The sequence below is a fragment of the Elgaria multicarinata genome, chromosome 14, assembly GCF_023053635.1.
Source record: "Elgaria multicarinata webbii isolate HBS135686 ecotype San Diego chromosome 14, rElgMul1.1.pri, whole genome shotgun sequence".
NCBI classification, from domain to species: Eukaryota; Metazoa; Chordata; class Lepidosauria; order Squamata; family Anguidae; genus Elgaria; species Elgaria multicarinata.
The window spans coordinates 2,489,835-2,510,002 of record NC_086184.1 but is presented as its reverse complement, the minus strand read 5'-3'; the positions used below and the strand labels follow the sequence as shown (position 1 = coordinate 2,510,002).

Genomic DNA, 20,168 nt, shown 5'->3' with positions numbered 1-20,168 from the left:
CTTATGATAATCCATTGCAGGGCAGGAGAAACAGCAGAGGAGATCTTCACCTACCCATGCTGCCACCTTGCATTTTTTGGTAGATGAGCTTCTTTCTTTTTTTTGGCCCATCTAGCAAAAGTGTTTTGGAGAGGGAGGGAAAGTGGCTGGAGGAGGCTGAGGATAGCTCGTATCCTGGCCTCTCCAGTCTACTTCCCTCCCTTCCCACCAAAACCCTGCCTTTCCCCCCCTCTTTGAGGTCAAGCAGGGAGTCCGAACTATCCTACGGTCACTCAGGCGCTGTCTAGGGACCATAGGATCGTTCCCTCCAGCTTTTACTACCAGTAACTAAGCCTCAGGGGAGGCATTTCAACTTTTTAGAAGGTCGTGGGGAGAGCGCAATATCTTCACCCATAGCAGGAAGAATCTTCATCAACTTAGCAAGATAGCAATGGGCACCGATCAGCAAAGTGGTGTGTAGATATAAACGAGATGAACAATGTAAGACAGAAGAAGTCAACTCACACACACGTATCAGAAGATTCTGTTGATTTTTTTTTAAACCATCCAGTAAAAGTGAAACCAGAGCAATGACACCGAAACATCAAGAGGAAAAACCCGAAATGGAAACCCATGCAAAAGACTGGAACATGAAACTGCTCAACAGGGTAGAAAAGAGAACTTAAGAGGTTTTTTTTAAAGAGACTGGGGTGAAGGGGGTGGAAACATAATTTAGGCTCCTGCCTTGCTGAATACCAGGTAACCCTTAAAACTTCACCAACTGCATTTTAAAAAGAAGTCCCCAACTTTTCTCAAGCAAGTTAGCAGGGGCAGCCTGAAGCAACACTAGCTAGCGTAGAAGGAGCTACGTCTGGTTTTTGCTGCGTCGCCCCACAGCCGTGCATGACGTTCCCAAGACAAGAGAACGTCCTTAGGATCGCTTAACTGTTAAAGCAAGGCTCATTCCTGCTGAGCGATCTTGTGGGTGCGCGTTCTTGAGATTGGGAGCGCCTTGCTGGCTCAGAACAAGGTCTGCAGCAGGTGTGCAGAACCCCCGGCCTACCAACCTAATTTGGCCCACGGGGCCCACAGAGCCTCCCTGGGTGTCTCTTCTCCAACCAGAGGTAACACTGGGGATGGGTGGGACAGAGGAATGGTCCAGAGGGCAGAAGACCACAAAAGGAGAGAGCACAGCCTCAGAATGCTACGAACAAATTTATTGGAGAAAAGCCCGACGCATTTCAACCCTTTGCTTTTGATAACATTTCCTTTTCTTCTTCAAGGAGTTGTACCAACTTCTGCAGAGATGTTTTACAACAGATTGCCTTGCTGTAAACACTGGGCGGCTGGATTTATAAGCAAGACGATCTGTTGTAAAACATTCCTGCAGACATTGGTACAACGCCCCGAAGAGAAGGCCCGAATATAAAGCAAGAGGCCAAAATGCATCGGGCTTTTCTCCAATAAATTCGCTTATAGCATCCTGGAACTATTCGCTCTTTTTGTGTTCGTTTGGGATGTTCACCCGCCTTGCACCCAACACCAAGATGAGTGGCGCCTTCCTTCTTGTCTTGCCACTCCTGATGGGGACAGCAAAGGGGTGGTCATGACAGGGGTGGCAACGGTATCAGTGGGCCACGCCCACTGATGCCACGTGCCCACAGAGGGCCTAGTGGGTGGCAATTTGGAGGCCCACCCAAGACGGATTCTGCTACCCTGGAATCCACTACCCTTTCCAACAATCCCAGAAACAATCCTAGCAACCACTACGCAGTCCGATAAAAAATTGACGAGTGGTTGACCCCCTGTGACTAAAAGGCGGAGATTCCAGCTCTCGGGAGGTCAGAGGAAAAGGCACAGTGGGTGAGGACGCTTGTGTCGGCTTCCTGTGAAGGTTTCGCCCCATAGGAGTCCCTGACCATCAGACAGACGCGCCCACCACCCGAGAAAGAAAGGGAAGAGAAAAAACAGCCTTTGCATAAAACTGCCAGATATCCAGTGTTTCCATAATCCACCGGCACAGCTGCTCCCTGATCCTCCTATTCACAAGAGTCCCCCATTTGGGGGCATTGCTTCCTGCTCGGATGTTCCAAGCTGCCCCCGGACGCAGCTGCGGGATGTCAGGGGCAGCCCCAGAGACGGGACGCTCTCCGCTCAGCGGTTGCTTCGGGGCAACCCGTCCGCTCCCAGGAGATGGCAGCTGGCGTCTTCCACTAGCACAGGCCCTGGCCCAGGCTGGAGGAGGAAAACAAAAATAACGTGAAGTCAGAGCAAGGCCTGAGAAGGAGGCCGGAGCCGCCACGAGGCAGGGCAGGGCGAGGAAGGATCAATGATTAACGGGGATGGCAGGAGGACGTCACATGGTTTCCCTGCCCTGTTTTTAACTGGCAAAATATCTGCTCAGTCATCTGGGATGTGGCAAGAAAGAACTGCCGTCCAGAGGGGAGATGCAAGGAGAAGGAATTCAAAGTGCTGGTATTGACATTTAAAGCCCTAAACGGTTTGGGGCCAGGTTATTTGAAGGAACGCCTCCTCCCATATGTACCTGCCCGGACCTTAAGATCATCCTCAGGGGTCCTTCTCCGTGAGCCCCTGCCAAAGGAAGTGAGGCAGGTGGCTACCAGGAGGAGGGCCTTCTCCGCTGTGGCACCCCGGTTGTGGAATGAGCTCCCCAGAGAGGTCCGCCTGGCGCCTACACTGTACTGCTTTCGTCGCTAGCTGAAGACCTTTTTATTCTCTCAATATTTTAACACTTAATTTTAACTTAAATTTAAATCTTACTGTTTTAACTCTGTATTTTAATCTTATATCAATTTTGCTGTGTGGTTTTTATCCTGGTTGTGCTTTTTGTACTGTATTTTGTAATTGTGCTTTTAACCTGTCTGGTTGTTTTATTGTGGTTTTAATTTTTGTGAACCGCCCAGAGAGCTTTGGCTATTGGGCGGTATAAAAATGTAATAAATAAATAAATAAATAAATAAATACGGAATTCTCTTCCACGTGGAGTTGCAGGGCTGATGTGGAAACAGAGCAGTGGGATTTTGCCGGCCCTTGGGCAAAGCACCCACAGTGGGGCCCCTCCCTCGGTGGGGCGAGCTTCTCAGCACCACGGTCCCCAACTGATGCTGCTCTTCCACATCATGGCTTCCACTTGCTTGCTTGCCAGGCAGGGAAACCCGGAGTCCACGGCATCTGTGGCTCTCTTCACCACCACCACCCTTGCCTGGGCCAGAGTGAGAAGCAGGTGAACAAGCCTTGGACTACAGTTCCCATCACACACACCCAGCCACACCTGTGCGGCCTGGGGATGATGGGAGTTGAAGCCCCACGCTTCTGGAGAACGTCAGGACACCGGAGGCTGACCCAAGAAGACAAAGAGCGAGTTTGCTCCCACGCCATTTCAGCACTCTTGTTTGAACATGTGCAAGCGCACGCAGGTTTTAATCAAGTTGCTTTTACAACAACTGGCAGAGATTTCCTCCTTGTCCTCCAAAGGGGTGGGGAGAGAGGGAGGGAGAGAGAGAGAGGGAGGGAGGGAGAGAGAGAGAGGAAGAAGATGCCAGTCCTTTTCCAGGTTCATTGGCTGCCAGTCCAGGTCCAGGCCCGATTCAAAGTGCTGGTATGAACATTTAAAGCCCTAAACGGCTTGGGGCCAGGCTATCTGAAGGAACGCCTCCTCCCATATGTGCCTGCCCGGACCCTAAGGTCATCCTCAGGGGTCCTTCTCCGCGAGCCCTGCCAAAGGAAGTGAGGCAGGTGGCTACCAGGAGCAGGGCCTTCTCTGCTGTGGCACCCCAGCTGTGGAATGAGCTCCCTAAGGAGGTTCGCTTGGCACCTACATTATATGCTTTCAGAAGCCAGGTGAAGACCTTTTTATTCTCCCAGCATTTTAACAGTCTATAAATAAATTTTAACTCAGTGTTTTAAATTTGTAATTTTGCATTGCTGCTGTTTTTATCTGGTTAAGCTTTTATATTGTATTTTATATTATGGTTTTATACTGTTTTATATTTTGAATGGTTTTAATTTTTGTGAACCGCCCAGAGAGAAATTGGGCGGTAGAGAAATGTAATAAATAAATAAATAAATAAATAAAATAAATAAGACGAAGAGGAAGAGAGACTTCATTTTCAGTTCCACCAATGTGGGGAAGAGCACACCCTGTGCAATGCCATCCTTCTTCTTTCCAAGGGGGCCTAATACCATCCCGGGAAGTGACACAGGGCAGAGAACACCAGAATTGCAAAAAACACGGTTGTCCGGGCCAGGGTGGAGCTATTTGCGGAGAAGGGAGGGGCCGTGTTGGGCACTTGCTGAGAAATGACTTGCCCTTCCTCCAAGAACTGAAGCTGGGCTTGGGTCTGGGAGGAAGAGGAAGTCCATCTAGCCATGTGCTGGCCTGCTCGCCTCTGCCGGCTCTTGCCCGGGCAAGGGTAGAAAATGGAAACACGCCCTATTCCAGGGGTGTAGAACTTCAGTTCGTGGGCCAAATTTGGCCCTCCTGGCTGCCTGCGGCCTACCTAGGGAGGTTGTGGGCGCTCCCACACTAGAAGCATTCAAGAGGCAGCTGGACAACCATCTGTCAGGGATGCTTTAGGGTGGATTCCTGCATTGAGCAGGGGGTTGGACTCGATGGCCTTGTAGGCCGCTTCCAACTCTGCTATTCTATGATTCTATGATTCTAAGATGGTGCCTGCCAAAGAGGAGGCCACGACTTCAGAGTGGCGGCAAAAACCCCAAGGCCCAGCGGAGGAACAACTCAGGCTGCTGCGTCGTGAGCAAAGTCACAGCTGTTCTACGAAGCAGGCTGCAGCTTCACTCAGTGTCCGGGACGCAGAACGGACGCTACCCAGTTCCAGCCGTACCTTGGTGAGGAGCAGGTACTGGATCGCTCCTGGCACGGGATCCGTCAGCACCGCGGAGAGCAGCTCTTCTGATGGTGCCGCCGCCTCCACCGGCAAACCTGTCAGGAACCTAAGCAGAGGGACGGAACGGAGGCTTAGGGTCATCGAGCCGGTGGGTCTAAGTGTGGGAGCGTTGCCACACCCTATTGGATTAACTGTAAGCCACTCTGGTTACTATTTCAATGGAAAAGGAGGCTGTAAATTTTAAACAAAACAAAAAACACACTCCCAATTTGTTACTAGTATGAGTACACCTAATGCAGCCTTCCCCAACCTGGTACGTTCCAGATGTTTGGGACTTCAACTCCCATGAGCCCTAGCCAACACGGCCAACAGCCCGTCCAAAGTATCTGCGGCACCAAGTTGGGGCAGGATGCGAACACATTTTGAATAAGGCAGCCCTCTATTGCAGGGATCCGTCCCCTATGTCTTAGACCTTGTGGCCCTCCAGATGTTTTGGCCTACAACTCCCATAATCCCTCACCATTGGCGATACTGGCTAGGGCTTATGGGAGTTGTAGGCCAAAACACAGGATCTATCCTAGAAGATAGAGAAACTACCTACTGAATGCAAAACACATTATGTGTAGCAACGATTTTAAGTATTGGCTGTTTGTAACCGTTTTCCTTCGGCGAGCATCCGAGACCCGCCTTCTGTCTTTTTGGGGGGCCCGTGGCAGGCAGCCCCACCCCCTGGCCACAGCAATGGCACAATAAGCCGAAGAGAAACGCCTGAGCTCACTTACTGGTCGCTGTTCTTCTCTGGCGGAAAGCTGCGCTTCACCACTTCCACAAACTCATCCACCGTGTCTTCCAGCATGAAGAGCACCGCGTTGGGGCCCGCGTCAAAAGTATAGGCCACCTGCAATCAACGCCAGGGGTCAGGAAAGCAGCCCGTTTGATCAAAAAGACCACAAACGCACCCTCTCGTGTGTGTTGACAAGGGTGGGCGGGGGGGGGGGGGAGATTGGGGTGTGCTTGCAAAAGTCTTTCCTGCCCCAGATGCATTGTTTTATCATTACATTTATATCTTGCCTTTTTTCCTCCAAGGAACCCAAGGCCGCGTACATAATCCTCCTCCTCCTCTCAATTTTATCTTCACGACAACAACCCTGAGAGGTGGGTTGGGCTGAGAGGCTGTGACTGGCCCAAAGTCACCCAGTGAGCGTCCATGACCAAATGGGGACTAGAACCCGGATCTCCCGACTCCCAGTCCAACACTCTAACCACTACACCACACTGGCTGGGTTATGGAGTAACAGAGGGCTCCACCTTGTGGACCCGGACTTAAAGTTTAGGTAAGAGCTTCAGGGCGAATTTATAGATCCAACCCTTCTTACAGGGAAATCTGATCAGAAAGTGCACAGACCTAATTAATCTTCTATGGGTGAATAACAAATAAATAAATATCAAAATAATGAATGGTTAGAGTATTGGACTGGGACTTAGGAGATCCGGGGTCTATTGCCTATGAAGCTCGCTTAGCCATGAAGCTCACTGGGTAACTTTGGACCAGTCACTGGCTCTTAGCTTAAACTACCTCACAGCATTGTTGTGAAAATAAAAATGGGCCGTAAAAGCCGCCTTGGGTTCCTCGCAAGAGGAAAAAACGCAGGATATAAAGGTAACAATAAAGTAATTAATAAAATAATGCTTAACAATACATATTAAAGATAAATAACAATTAATGGTTCATAATTGTATTATTATCATTATTATCCCTCTCTTTATTCTCTCGTGGTGTTTTTTTTAGAAAGACATGGTGGGCTTTGCCAAGTCATGTTGTCTTTTACTGATTCAGGAATTTCTTGACTATTGAGCATATTTTAAAAATGACTGCTTTCTGGATGTTGGTGTGGATGTATTCTGGTAGAACCAGTTTCTGAAAGTTTTCCATATAGTTTCTTGATGTGATGCCGGTGACTGAAGTGATGGAATAATTGTGACCTTTTCCTGTTGCCATAGTTCTTTAATTTCCATGGCCAGTGGTGGATATGTTTCTCTTTTTTCCTCTTCCTTTTCTTTAACACTTTTGTCATTAGCTATTGTTATGTCGATGAGGTAAGTGTGTTTTTCTTTTTTGTCTGTAACTGCTACGTCTGGTCAGTTACAGGGTATTGCTTTTGTATGTATGAATTGTTCTGTCCCAGTATATTTTATGATCTACATTTTCCAAGATTGTTTCGGGTGAGTATGCATGGTATGAAGAGAGACTGAAAGAACTGGGCATGTTTAGCCTGGAGAAGAGAAGGTTGAGGGGAGACATGAAAGCACTCTTCAAATACTTAAAAGGTTGTCACCCAGAGGAGGGCCAGGATCTCTTCTCGATCCTCCTAGAGTGCAGGACACGGAATAACAGGCTCAAGTTAAAGAAAGCCAGATTCCAGCTGGACATCAGGAAAAACTTCCTGACTGTTAGAGCAGTACGACAATGGAATCAGTTGCCTGGTGAGGTTGTGGGCTCTCCCACACTAGAGGCAGCTGGACAACCATCTGTCAGAGACGCTTTAGGGTGGATTCCTGTATTGATCAGGGGGTTGGACTCGATGGCCTTGTAGGCCCCTTCCAACTCTGCTATTCTATGATTCTATGGAGGTTGTTTGATGAAGTTGAATTTGATGGCCAGTTGTTGGTGGATGATGATATAATAGCTCCCCTTGCAAAGCAAGCACTATTATCCTTGCCCTGGGAGGTCACTGCCCCCACCCCACCCCCATTCCAATAACTGCAACTGGACCATCCAACCTTGGTTTTGCCGTGGTGGCCATTGAAGCGGTGCACCAAGGCTACAACTTGCTTGGAGACATCGTTGAGGTAGAAGATAGGCGGGAAAGTGTCCAGGCAGGTGGCATGGAACTGGTTGCTCTCCTTCATGGTGAGCTTGCCAAAGGCCTCAAAGTCCTGCTGTTGAATGTGCTCGATCATCTGGGCCATGCGCTCCGGAACCACAGCCTTGGCCCGGTGCTGAAAGATGCAGTTAATACACATCATGAGGATCACACACCATGAGGACACTGCCGTGTGAGCTTGGGATGCCCATCTTAGGACATGAATACACATCTGGATGCAATTCAAAGGGCCGGCTGTTAAAAGCCCTAAACGGCCTGGATTCCAGAGGCCTAAAAGCGGCCTTCCCCAACCTGGTGTGCTCCAGATGTTTTGGACAGCACCTTCCAGGATTCCTGACCATCGGCCATGGTGGGTAGGGGCTGATGGGTGTCCAAAACATCTGGAAGGCACCAGATGGGGGAAGAATGACCTAGAGTGAAAAGACTGAAAGAACTGGGCATGTTTAGCCTGGAGAAGAGAAGATGGAGGGGAGACATGACAGCACTCTTCACATACTTAAAAGGTTGTCACACAGAGGAGGGCCAGGATCTCTTCTCGATCCTCCCAGAGTGCAGGACACGGAATAGCGGGCTCAAGTTACAGGAAGCCAGATTCCAGCTGGACATCAGAAAAAACGTCCTGATTGTTAGAGCAGTATGACAATGGAACCAGTGACCTAAGGAGGTGATGGGTTCTCCCACACTAGAGGCCTTCAAGAGGCAGCTGGACAAGCATCTGTCAGGGATGCTTTTAGGGTGGATTCCTGCATTGAGCAGGGGGTTGGACTCAATGGCCTTATAGGCCCCTTCCAACTCTACTATTCTATGCTTCTATGACGACATTTTTAGGGAGAACCTAACAAGACCCTCCTTATAGGGAAACACCACCACAGGGCAGGCGTTCGCAGTCCCAGAAGAGACGGTGCAGAGGAGCTGTCCGCCAGAAGAGGACAACCCACCGGACTCACGGCATTCCCCCAATCCGCCAACCCTATGGCGAGGCGGTAGGAAAGCGGCATCGAGAGGCATGTGTCATACTGCCAGTAGGGGGCAGCACAGCCTCTTACCTTCAGCAGGAGGCTGGTCTGCACGCTGGTCTGCATCCCAGCTGTGCTGCCCACCAGTTTCTTCTCGGCGCTCACCTGCCAAGGAGGGGGAGAGAACACAGCAATTATGCCAGGTCCTCCGTAACATGGCACCGTCCAGATGTGCCAGATTTTTCTACTACCAGAATCCTTAGATTATGGGAGCTGCAGAGTCCAGCGCCTCTCGCTCTATGCTGAGAGGCGTGCCCCAGACTCCTTTGCAAACCCTGCAGCGTTTTATCAGTGGCCGCCTCCGCGCCCCCTCACTCACCACCAGGATCAAGACCCTCAACTGGGGCCAGTGTGTCTCCGGCGCCACCTGCTGGGCGACACTGTCCTTGCCGTCGGCGTTCTCCCCCATGATCCACTGCACAAAGCCCCCGAACATACTTCGGCAGGCACTGCCGGAGCCCTGGCGCGCCACTTCCGAGAGCTCCCCTTCCACGCCGTACAGCCTGGCCAGGGTGTAGACTGCGACATCAAAGAGAAGAGGCCGGGATCAGGCCTTGCAAAGAGTTTGGAACTGCACACGTATCTCTCCCTGCACCCCTCTCAACCTCACAACAACAACAACCCTGCAGGGTAGGTTACACCGAGAAAGAGTGAGCGGGGAGAGGAAGGCTTCCATTTCGGCCATCTGGTTGGCCACCGTGCAAACAGAATATTGGACTAGAAAGGCCTTTGTTCTGACCCAACACAGCTCTGCTTACATCCTAATACAGCCTTCCTCAACCTGATATTTTGGCCTTCAACACCCATCAGCCACACCCAGCATGACCGATGGCCAGGTATGCTGGGAGTTGCAGCCCAAAACATCTGGAAGACACCAGGTTGAAGGAAGGCTGAAAATGATTAACGGAGTAATGCTGGAAGAGGCCCTGGACGGCTCCAGCTGGAACACTTCACACGGCAACATTTTGTTGTGGGGATAGATGAGTGTGATCTATGTTTCAGTAGGTGTGATGCCATTCTGCAAAGTCCTCTGCCCACGACGGCCCCCGTCAGAACCCACCGCCCATTGAGGGTTCCTCTGAGCCTGCCCCTTCCCGTCTCAACCTCTGCTCTGAGCCATTTTGAACAGGAAGCCGACGGAGTCAAGAAGCCAGAGCTGGCGGATCAGCCAGGAGCCGCTGCCAGCTCCTCCACTCACCCAGGCAGGCGTAGCCGGCCGCAGAAGAGGCCAACCCAGCTGCCGTGGGGAAGTTGTTCTCCGAGGCAATGTGGACCTTGTAGGCCAGGCTGAGGGGACCGGGGTCACCACTGTTGTCGCCATTGCTGTCGCCACCACCACGGCGCTTCCTAGCCAGCCGGCGCACTGCAAGAGAGAGAGAGAGCGCATTAGCGAACAAAGCAAAGACCTTTTGATTCTCCCAGCCATTTGAGTTTTTCAGTTTGTTTTATATCTCACACAGTATTTTAAATGTTTGCACTGCCGCTAACTTCTGTTTGTCAATTACTTTTACACTGTAGTTTTAAGTTTGAAATTATATATTGTGTTTTATTGTCCTGTCGTTTATAGTTCTAATTATTGTGAACCACCCAGAGAGCTTCAGCTACTGGGGAGTATAAAAACATAATAAATAAGTGATGTAGCCCTGGAGACAGAAGGACAGAGGGGAAACCCTGCAATCGAAGAAACGCAAGGCTGGCTGCCTTTGATGTGGCAGAGTTGCGTCTGGACTGTACCACTTGACGCAGCGGGGGGGGAGTGTCTCACATGATGGAACACTCCACTGTGTGCCCAGTATCAGTATTTGCACTTGGACTGCTGAGCTCTGCACAGTCCCGAAACATCCGTCTGGCGTTTGTTGCGCAGGGGGTGCCTGAATCCTAAAACAAACCAGAGGCAGCTGTCCTGGTTGTTCTCAACATGTTTCAACATGAGTCTTTAATCAAGGGAATCGCAAACTCTTAAAACCTTTTCCAGAGGATTCCTGCTGCCTTTCTTCATCCAAAGAAGCCTTTAAGAGTTTGTAATTCCCTTGAATTACACGCCGAAACGTGTTGGGAACAACTAGGACAGCTGTCTCTCACTTGTTTTTTGGACTCCAGTTTTACAGCTGTTTTCCTGATCCTTAGTGCTATTAGTGCCTGAATCCTGCCCCACCCCTCCATTGAGATTAAACACCCATCAGGAGTGTTGAGCCTCTTTCAGCCTGATTTGGACCCCAGGCAGGCCAGAGGTTCTGCAACTTTTGCCTTGCACTAAGCCAGCCTTCCTCAACCTGGGGCGCTCCAGATGTGTTGGACTACAATTCCCAGAATGCCCCAGCCAGCTGGCTGGGGCATTCTGGGAGTTGTAGTCCAACACATCTGGAGCGCCCCAGGTTGAGGAAGGCTGCACTAAGCGCAAGGAGTGAAAAGTTATTAGCCCATCTTCCATCAGAAAACAATCGAAATCGGGGTCCTTGATGCCAAGTTTCCTCTGCCCCTAACAGCTTCCAAAAGCGGAGCCCCGGAATCCAGGCTTGATAAACCAGGTTTATCCTTCCTGGCTTTGCTTCCCAGCACTGCCTTCCACTCACTCTCCCGTAGGCAGGACTGGAGACGCGGGTGTCCGACGTCAGCTTCCTTGCCGTTTAGCCAGAGGCGGTCCTCTGTGAAGTCCCGGCTGATGACTGCCGTGGTGGTGGTTCTCAGCTGGAACAGAAGAACCAATCCAGAAGTCACAAACAGCCCCCTGGGACCTTCTGCGTTGACCTCAGACTTGAGAGACATGCAATCCTAGGCATGTTTACTCAGAAGTAAGCCCCCTCTATGCTCCATCCAGACTTATTCCCAAGTAAGTCTGGATAGGGTCAGTCGCAGGGTAGTGTCCAATGTTAGTCCTACATAGAGTAGACCCACTGAAATGAATAGGACTTACTTTAGGTTCGACTAACAGGTCTTCTTCATTTCAATGGGTCTACTCTAAACAGGACTAATGTTGGATACTACCCTAAGACTGCAACTTAGTACACACTTATCTGGAAGTCAAATCGGCATAGTGGAGTTTACTTCTGAGTAAACATTCATAGGATTGACCTGTTAAGCAACCAGATCTTTTTAGGCTACTTTTTATTACCAGAATTTATAAGCTGCTTTTAAAACAGAAAAAGTGGTAAATGAAGATGTCCATTCAACCCTATTTAAAACAGGGCGATATAATAAATTAAGCAGTATGGCAGGCCCTTAAAAATTCTCTAAAATACTAAAAACAGAAATATGAGGAGCAAGCCAATAAGTAAATATTTACAGTTTAAATAGTAGGTAACAGAAATGGATAAAATTGCATCAAGCCAAAAATCTAAATAGCCTGCCCAAGGATCAAACTCTTAAGTTAAAATATTCACTAAAATACCCACTAAATTGCTTGGGAAGGGAAATACAGCGAAGGATCTTTGAATGATATCAATACCAGGCGGTAGCCATGCCTCAAGTCATGGGAACTGGCTCCACCATGCTGCTGATACATCTTCCTTTGAAAAATAAAAAAAACCAGATTTTTCAGGTTCGGCGTCTCTGCCACCGCACCCTTCCCACAACGGTCTGTCGGTTCAGATTTTTGAAGAGCATCAATGTGGGTATGGATTTCTCCTGGCACAACTTGAACTTTCCACCACAATGTGAGCTCTGGTTCCCCAACTAACAAACTCTCTTTTGTCATCTCAAAAGAAACAGGACATTGATGACAATCTGATGGTACCAACCTGGTCTTGGTGCAGCGTGACGCTGAGGGAAGAATTGATAGGCAAGATCAGGTCTTCATCACGTTTTCCCCCTGGGTGAAGAAGAGCATGGCTTGAACAAGGGTAGAAACCCAGAACGCTTGAACGTTTAGGTCCATTTTCTGCAACCAGACCCTGAGGCCGGTCAGCGGGTCAATAGTCCAACCGGCTGGCAACTTCTCCCTTCCAGTCCTGACTTTTGACTTGCTAATTTGTCTGCTTGCACAAGGTAACTTTGGAGGGGTGGGTGGGGAGAGGAACCTTATGAAGGGAAACTGATTAATTAACAAAGGAAGTGTTAGGAAGGTAGGAATGGCCACATGGTTTGTTAATGCACCAGCAAGGCCGGTACTACCATAGAGGCCACTCAAGTGGCCGCCTAGAGCGCCAAGCTAAGAGGAGCACCAGGCGCCGCAGCACTCACGCGCGTTGTTGGCTGTGAGCCAGGCCGGCCCAGCCCGAGGATTCAGCTGGGCCTGGGTGGGCGAGATGGCGCCCCACACCCGCCCAGCTGAAGCGAAGCCAGGGACGCTGGGGGGGTGGGGGCTCCACATTTGGACTTCCGCCTGGAAGCCGCCCTCCCAGAGCCGGGAGACCGCTGCCAGAAGAAGAAGAAAAAGCATGTGGCGAGCTCAACCCTGGCTCAAGCCAGCCTCTGCCTTACTCCCGAGGAAAGGGCACCGGGTCGCCTCACCTCTCTCCTCAAACAGGCCGCGATGTCCAGGCAGGTGGACAAGCAGGACTCCCTCTCCCTTCCCCCAGGAAAGCTAGGGACTTGTGGACTCCTCGCAAGGCAAACTCTCCTGCTTCCCGATCCTGCGCGCATGGATCAACGGGACTTGCATCCGAAAAAGCGTTGCACTGGGAGGCACCAGTGCGGCCCGATCCGCCTATGCCTCCTTACTCGGAAGCCTTATTCCCCCGAGTAAACGTGCGGAGGGGATCGGGATGCCAGGATGCATAGCGGGTTGCGTTCGCACGGAAGTAAGTCCCGGTGAATTCCAGGCAACTTGGTCCCAAATCGAAGTGAGCCAGTCCCAGCTCTCCACTCGGCGCACACGTTCGGACTTCAGCGCAATTTGGGGTGTGTGTGCAAGTAGCTCGCCTTGCCTAGGGCACAAAATAGTCTGGCACCGGCCCTGTGCACCAGGTTATGTCCATTTGAACTGGTCCACTGTCCTTGGGTTTGCTCATAATGCTAAGCCATGGTTTATGTTAGGAACGTTGGAAGCTGCCTTAGAATGACCCTGTTCAGACAACAAGCTAAGCCACGGTGGTTAGGTGTTTTCAGCTAAACGATATGGCTTAGCGTGTTGTGTGAACCATTCTTAACCATGGCGGCTACATAAACACGGTTTAAATGTGCTCCCTAACCATTTGCTGCAAAAGGGTTAGCGGCCTAACCATGGTTTAGCATGTCGTCTAAACAGGCCCACTGAATCAGACCACAGATCCATGTAGCCCAGTACTGTTGACACTGACTGGCAGCAATGGCTGTCCCAGGAGACAGCAGCAGAAACAAGCCAGGGATAAGCCACAGTTCTGGGTTCAGTCACCGCAACAAGCCATGGCTTAAGCAACCCAGACTTCATAAGCCAACAAATAAACGATGGCTTCTATTTTGTGCTTTGCAGCTGCTTAACAAACCATGGTTTGCTTGCAGGGGTGGGTTTGAACACAATAAGCAAGATTTCAACACCGTGGTTTAGCATTATGTGCAAACTAGGCTTGTGTGTTTAGGAGTTGGGTGTCGGTTGTATCACATTAAACAAACTATTCAGAAGTAAATCCCAATGATTTACAACAATTTCAAACAATGTGCAAAACCAGCTAAAGGCACAGCCTTAATTTTCCCACCAAAATGAAAGCGACCTAAAATTGCTTGCTTTTGGCTAAATTGTGCTTATTGCATTCAGGACTAGTGCGCTTGGTCTAGTCAACGATTTTTACCAATCAGTCTTTCTGGGATAATATAGTTAAGATGTTCTGAAAACACACACACACCTACTATATACAGAACACAAACGAGAGTGTAACTAATTTATGTATCTTTTTGCTGCATAAATATTTTGTTTGAAATGCAGAAATTGTTTGGCTGTCTTTTCTTTTTTACAAAAATAAAGGCATGAAGCCATTCAGGATGAATAATCATTTATTTAAATACCATAATTATTTTAATGGATTGGCTTTTATATTTTAATTATCACTAATTATAATTTAATTACAGGATTTTAAAATCTTATGATATATGATTGCTAGCCACCTCAGATGCTATTTGTAGTGCAAAGGTGAGGCATAAATTTCATTAATAAACAAAACTTTCTGTTCCTCTCATGGCCTGATCCTATGCGCATTGCCTCAGCAAGCAAATCCTACAGTGTTCAATGCAGTTTGCTGCAAAGTAAATGTGCACAGAATTGCAGCCTTATTCCTTTGAAATGTGTCCCAGTCTCTAGCAGTACAATTCTATATTATTATTATTTATTATTATTATTATTATTATTATTATTATTTCATCATCATCGATGATGTGAACCACCCAGAGAGCTTCGGCTATTGGGCAGTATAAAAATTTAATAAATAAATGATGAAATTTTATACCACCCAACTGCCAAAGCTATCTGGGTGGCTTACAAAAGATTAAAACCTTAAAATACAATATGAAACATAATATAAGAACCACTGCATACAAAACAATTAAAAACAACCACAGTAAGAATTCCAGAACGCATTAAAAAGTGTTATCACATGCCTGGGAATAGAGGAAAGTCTTAACCTGGTGCTGAAAAGATTGCAATGTTGGCACCCGGCGGGCTTCCCTGGGGAAAGTGTTCCACAATTGGGGGGCCACCACTGAAAAGGCCTTCTCTATACACATATATTCACAAGTCAGGTGTATTGAATCCAATGGAAGTTACTCCCAGGAAAGTGCATAGAATTGCAACCTAATCATACTTTTGTTTATTATTTTGTTTTGGGTGCATTTATAAAAAGCAGGCATTTATAAAAAAATTTTTTTTTATAGCAATCCAATTTTTAAATATTATTTTGGAGAGATATGTTTTTACATCTCTGATAGGGCGAGCCTATGAAAAGGAGGACAGGGCTCCTGTATCTTTAACAGTTGTATTGAAAAGGGAATTTCTGCAGGTGTCATTTGTATGCATACAGCATCTGGTGAAATCTCCTCTTCATCACAACAGTTAAAACTGCAGGTGCCCTGCCCTCTTTTAAATCTGATCACTCTAGTATAGCTCCTGCAGCTTTAACTGCTGTAATGAAGAGAGAATTTCCCCAGGTTCCCTATATATACCAATGACACCTGCTGAAATTCCCTTTTCAATACAACTGTTAAAGGTACAGGAGCCTGGTCCTCCTTTCCATAGGGTCACCCTAATCTCTGAACCACTTAATCTTTGTTTTTCCCAATATGAAATTTCTCCACTGGGGAATAACCGCTGCCTCCCAAATGTCTTCCCTCGGGGCACGCAGAGAGGCTCGCCATCAAGGTATGAACGTAAGAATCGCCTTGCTAGGTCAAACCAAAGGTCTCCCCAGTCAAGCGTTCTGTTTGTGCAGTAGCCCCCCGTGGGGTGCCCTCAGGCAGGACATGAGTGCAACAGCCCCCGCCCACTCAGGTCCCCCCAGGAACTGGCAGACAGAGGGAAGCTATTCCTTCCATGATTACCATATTTTTAATTTAATGTTTAATTTAAAAGCTATTTCACATCACGCAGAACATTCAATTAGTTTTGATAGATGGGCAGGACAGCCTTGCATTTAGATTGCACAACTCAACAAGTTTGTACGCCTACACCAAAACCTTCGAAGAAGGCACACAGGTGGGGGGGGCAGGGATATTGCCCCCTTTCCTGGCGCTCTTGTGATGATTTTTAGGGGCACCCTAGGAATGAGAAAAAGAAGGGGCTCTTTCTTTTCTTCCCCTTTTAATTTAAACCTCTTGTACAAAGAGACTCATTAGCAAACGGGGCTCTACAGAGAGCCAGTGTGGTGTAGTGGCTAGAGTGTCGGACTGGGAATCGGGAGATCTGGGTTCTAGTCCCCACTTGGCCATGGAAACCCACTGGGTGACTTTGGGCCAGTCATAGGCTCTCAGCCCAACCCACCTCACAGGGTTGTTGTTGTGAGGATAAAATGGAGAGGAGGAGGAGGATTATGTATGCGGCCTTGGGTTCCTTGGAGGAAAAAAGGCAAGATATAAATGCAATAATAAATAATAAATATTTTCTCCCAAGTTATGCAGCCGCAAAGCCCAGCACCCCCTCCAAACGACCACCTAGAAGTCCGGCAAGTGATGGGACAGCCACAAAAGGCCCAAAATCAACACCAGGGCTGGCATGGTCATGTTGGAGACACCGGTGCAGACACCGGTTGTCACCGCAACCTTTCGTTATTCTTAAAAAAAGAATATAGCCTTTCTTAATATAAATAATAAACCCTCAATCCTCCAGATATGTTGGACATCATCATGACCACATTGACGTAGTGATGGCCACTAATTTGGATGGCCTTAAAAGGGGGTTGGACAATTCATGGAGGTGAAGGCTATCTATCAATGGCTACTAGCCCTGATGGTTGTGTGCTATCTCCAATATTTGAGGAAATAAGCCTGTGTGCACCAGTTGCTGGGGAACATGGGTGGGAGGGTGCTGTTGCACCATGTCCTGCTTGTGGGTTTTCCACTGTGTGAACAGAGTGCTGGACTAGATGGACCCTTGGTCTGATCCAGCCACAGGGCTCTTCTGATGTTCTAATTTATTTATGTCCCACTTTACTCTTCAAAAGGAAGCCAAACGCAGCTAACAACGGCAACATGACAGAATGCAACAACAGCAAATAAGGTCCCAAACAGCCACAACTACGAAATATGATCTAACAATAAAAACACAACAATCAACTTACAATCAAGCTTTCAATTCAGGACTTAAGCATTGCATCAGTTAGTAAAGGCAGAATCCATACATAACCTGAATGAAGAAGGGGATAATAACAGGCCCATTCGGAAGACACCTTAAGCCACCACAGCTTTAACCACAGTGATTAAGCCAGAAAGCCAAGCCGTGTTCAGAAGACACCTTAAACCATGGCTTTAACCACAGTGATTAAGCCAGAAAGCCAAGCCGTGTTCAGAAGACAACTGAAACCATGGCTTTAACCACAGTGATTAAGCCAGAAAGCCAAGCCGTGTTCAGAAGACACCTGAAACCATGGCTTTAACCACAGTGATTAAGCCAGAAAGCTGGGCTGTGTTCAGAAGACACCTGAAACCATGGCTTTAACCACGGTGAATAAGGCTTTTTGCTTTACTCACCATAGTTAAAACCGTGGTTCCTGGCTTAAGGTGTCTTTTAAAGGTTTAAGGTGTCTTTTAAACAGGGGCCAATAACTTCAGCTCCCATCAGCCCCAGACAACACAGCCAATAGTCGGGGAAGATGGGAGTTGTAATCCAAAATATCTAAGGTTACCTAGAAAGGCATAACAGAAAAGAGGACGGAGAGACTCACAGTATTTGATTACCGCGATGTTGACAGGGGCTGTGCAGGTCACAGGAGCCAGGGGCTTGTCGTCTTCAGCCATGTGGGAGGCGAGGAAGGTGGGAGGTTGCAAAAGAAACCAAGCCAGAGAAGGCACAGCTTGCAAAAAGGCCAAGTTTCTCCCCTGAGCAGGATCCCAGCCTTCCCAGCTGCAATGCCCGCGGGAGGTGCACAGCAGGCTCCACTCAGCGCCAGGGCTGCCTTGCAAAATGCAAACCTCCTCCCAACACTCCCACATGTGCTCTGCACAGCTGCCTCTCCTGGGATTGGCCAGCCACGCAGCAGCTGCCGCAGCCCTACCCAATGGGCGCCAGCCTCGCCCCCTCCAGTTGCCACTCTCAGCCAATCAGGGCGCGTCGGAAGATGGGCCTGCTCTCACGCCTCATTCAAGGAACCAGGATCAGAGAGGCGGAACCCCGGAGGCCCCTGTCGAGGGGGGAAATGTTTCCCACCCGGACGCTTTCAGATCTTGCGCAAGCCAGCCCAAGTCGCGCGTGCGCAGTGCCTTAATTAAGGCCCGGTGGCGGCCATGACACTATAGGCAAGTCAGTGTTCTGCATTTCCCTCCCGTTCGGGGAATAAAATAAATAAAAGAGCATTAATAAAAAAAAAGGGGGTATTATTATGCACCAGATTTGTTCTGGTTTTTCAAAGTCTTGGCTCATTAGTCCACAGAACAAGAAAGAACAAGTGCAGAAATATCTTTAATTGGGCCAAGCATTCATGCCCATTATTATTATTATTATTATTATTATTAATGTTATTATTTACAGTATTATATACTACTGCTCCATATCTAAAATAAATTGCGGAGCGGTGCACATAGGAATGAAACAGAAAAAAAAGAAAGATTACAATTGTTCAATTAAAAAAATAAATTAGGGTGACCCTATGGAAAGAAGGACAGGGCTCCTGTATCTTTAACATTTTTATAGAAAAGAGAATTTCAGCAGGTGTCATTTGTATGCATGCAGCACCGGGTGAAATTCCCTCTTCATCACAACAGTTAAAACTACAAGAGTCTTGCCCGCTTTTGTATCTGATCACTCTAGTATACCTCCTGCAGTTTTAACTGTTGTGCTGAAGAGGGAATTTCACCCGGTGCTGCATGCAAACAAATGACACCAGCTGAAATCCCCTTTTCAATATAACTATTAAAGATACCAGAGGCCTGTCCTCCTAGCCATATGGTCACCTTAACCAATATATATAAGGTGCTTGAAAGCACACAACTACCCAAACCACTAGTGAAGAGAGATAATGAACAAGAAACCCATTTATTATTATACAAAAGTTATAAAGAGGCTGATGTATCCCATAGTTGTTTAACAATAGTGGTGTTGGGTACTATAATACAGTAAACCAATAATTGGAATGATATTCCTACTTAAAGACTATACAAGTCTATAATATAGCCCAGCCTTCCTCAACCTGGGGCGCTCCAGATGTGTTGGACTGCATCCCCCAGAATGCCCCAGCCAGCTGGCTGGGGCATTCTGGGAGTTGTAGTCCAACACATCTGGAGCGCCCCAGGTTGAGGAAGGCTGATAGCCCAACAAAATCACACTAACACATTTTAGTATATTTGACACATTTGGCAGTAACATCAGTACATAACATATACTCACAGATATAACGTAAATAAGGTTTGTTCTTATTATATTTTGTTCTTTCCAGCGTTGTAAGTTGATATTGACAGGATTTTGCAATATATTTCCCGTTTTCGCTGCTCAAGCTTCATCGGAATAAACTCCATATCAGGTTAAACTGTCAATTATGGAATATTCAACATCCTCAAAGACTTTATCACGTGGGAGAAAACTCCTCCAATTGAAGGGGGCCTGTCTGTTTGTGGTTTGAAGAAAAACGCGGAACAAACCTTATTTACATTATATCTGTGAATATATGTTATGTACTGATGTTACTGCCAAATGTATCAAATATACTAAAGTGTGTTAGTGTGATTTGGTTGGGCTATATTATAGACTTGTATAGTCTTTAAGTAGGAATATCATTCCAATTATTGGTTTATTGTATTATAGTACCCAGCACCACTATTGTTAAACAACTATGGGATACATCAGCCTTTTTATAACTTTTGTGTAATAA

General features: G+C 47.8%; 1 protein-coding gene across 1 annotated transcript; it reads right to left on the bottom strand.

The window, feature by feature from the left end:
- Nucleotides 1-516: 516 nt before the first annotated feature.
- On the bottom strand, nt 517-18,274 carry MVD (mevalonate diphosphate decarboxylase). The gene is made up of 10 exons (XM_063140864.1): nt 18,030-18,274; nt 12,486-12,556; nt 11,322-11,436; nt 9,947-10,111; nt 9,068-9,267; nt 8,779-8,853; nt 7,629-7,847; nt 5,630-5,745; nt 4,845-4,953; nt 517-2,214 (listed from the first exon to the last, which is right to left on the bottom strand). Exons 1-10 carry the CDS (start codon nt 18,100-18,102, stop codon nt 2,134-2,136), a joined length of 1,224 nt encoding a protein of 407 aa, XP_062996934.1. The 5' UTR covers nt 18,103-18,274; the 3' UTR covers nt 517-2,133.
- Between the last annotated feature and the right edge of the window lie 1,894 nt (nt 18,275-20,168).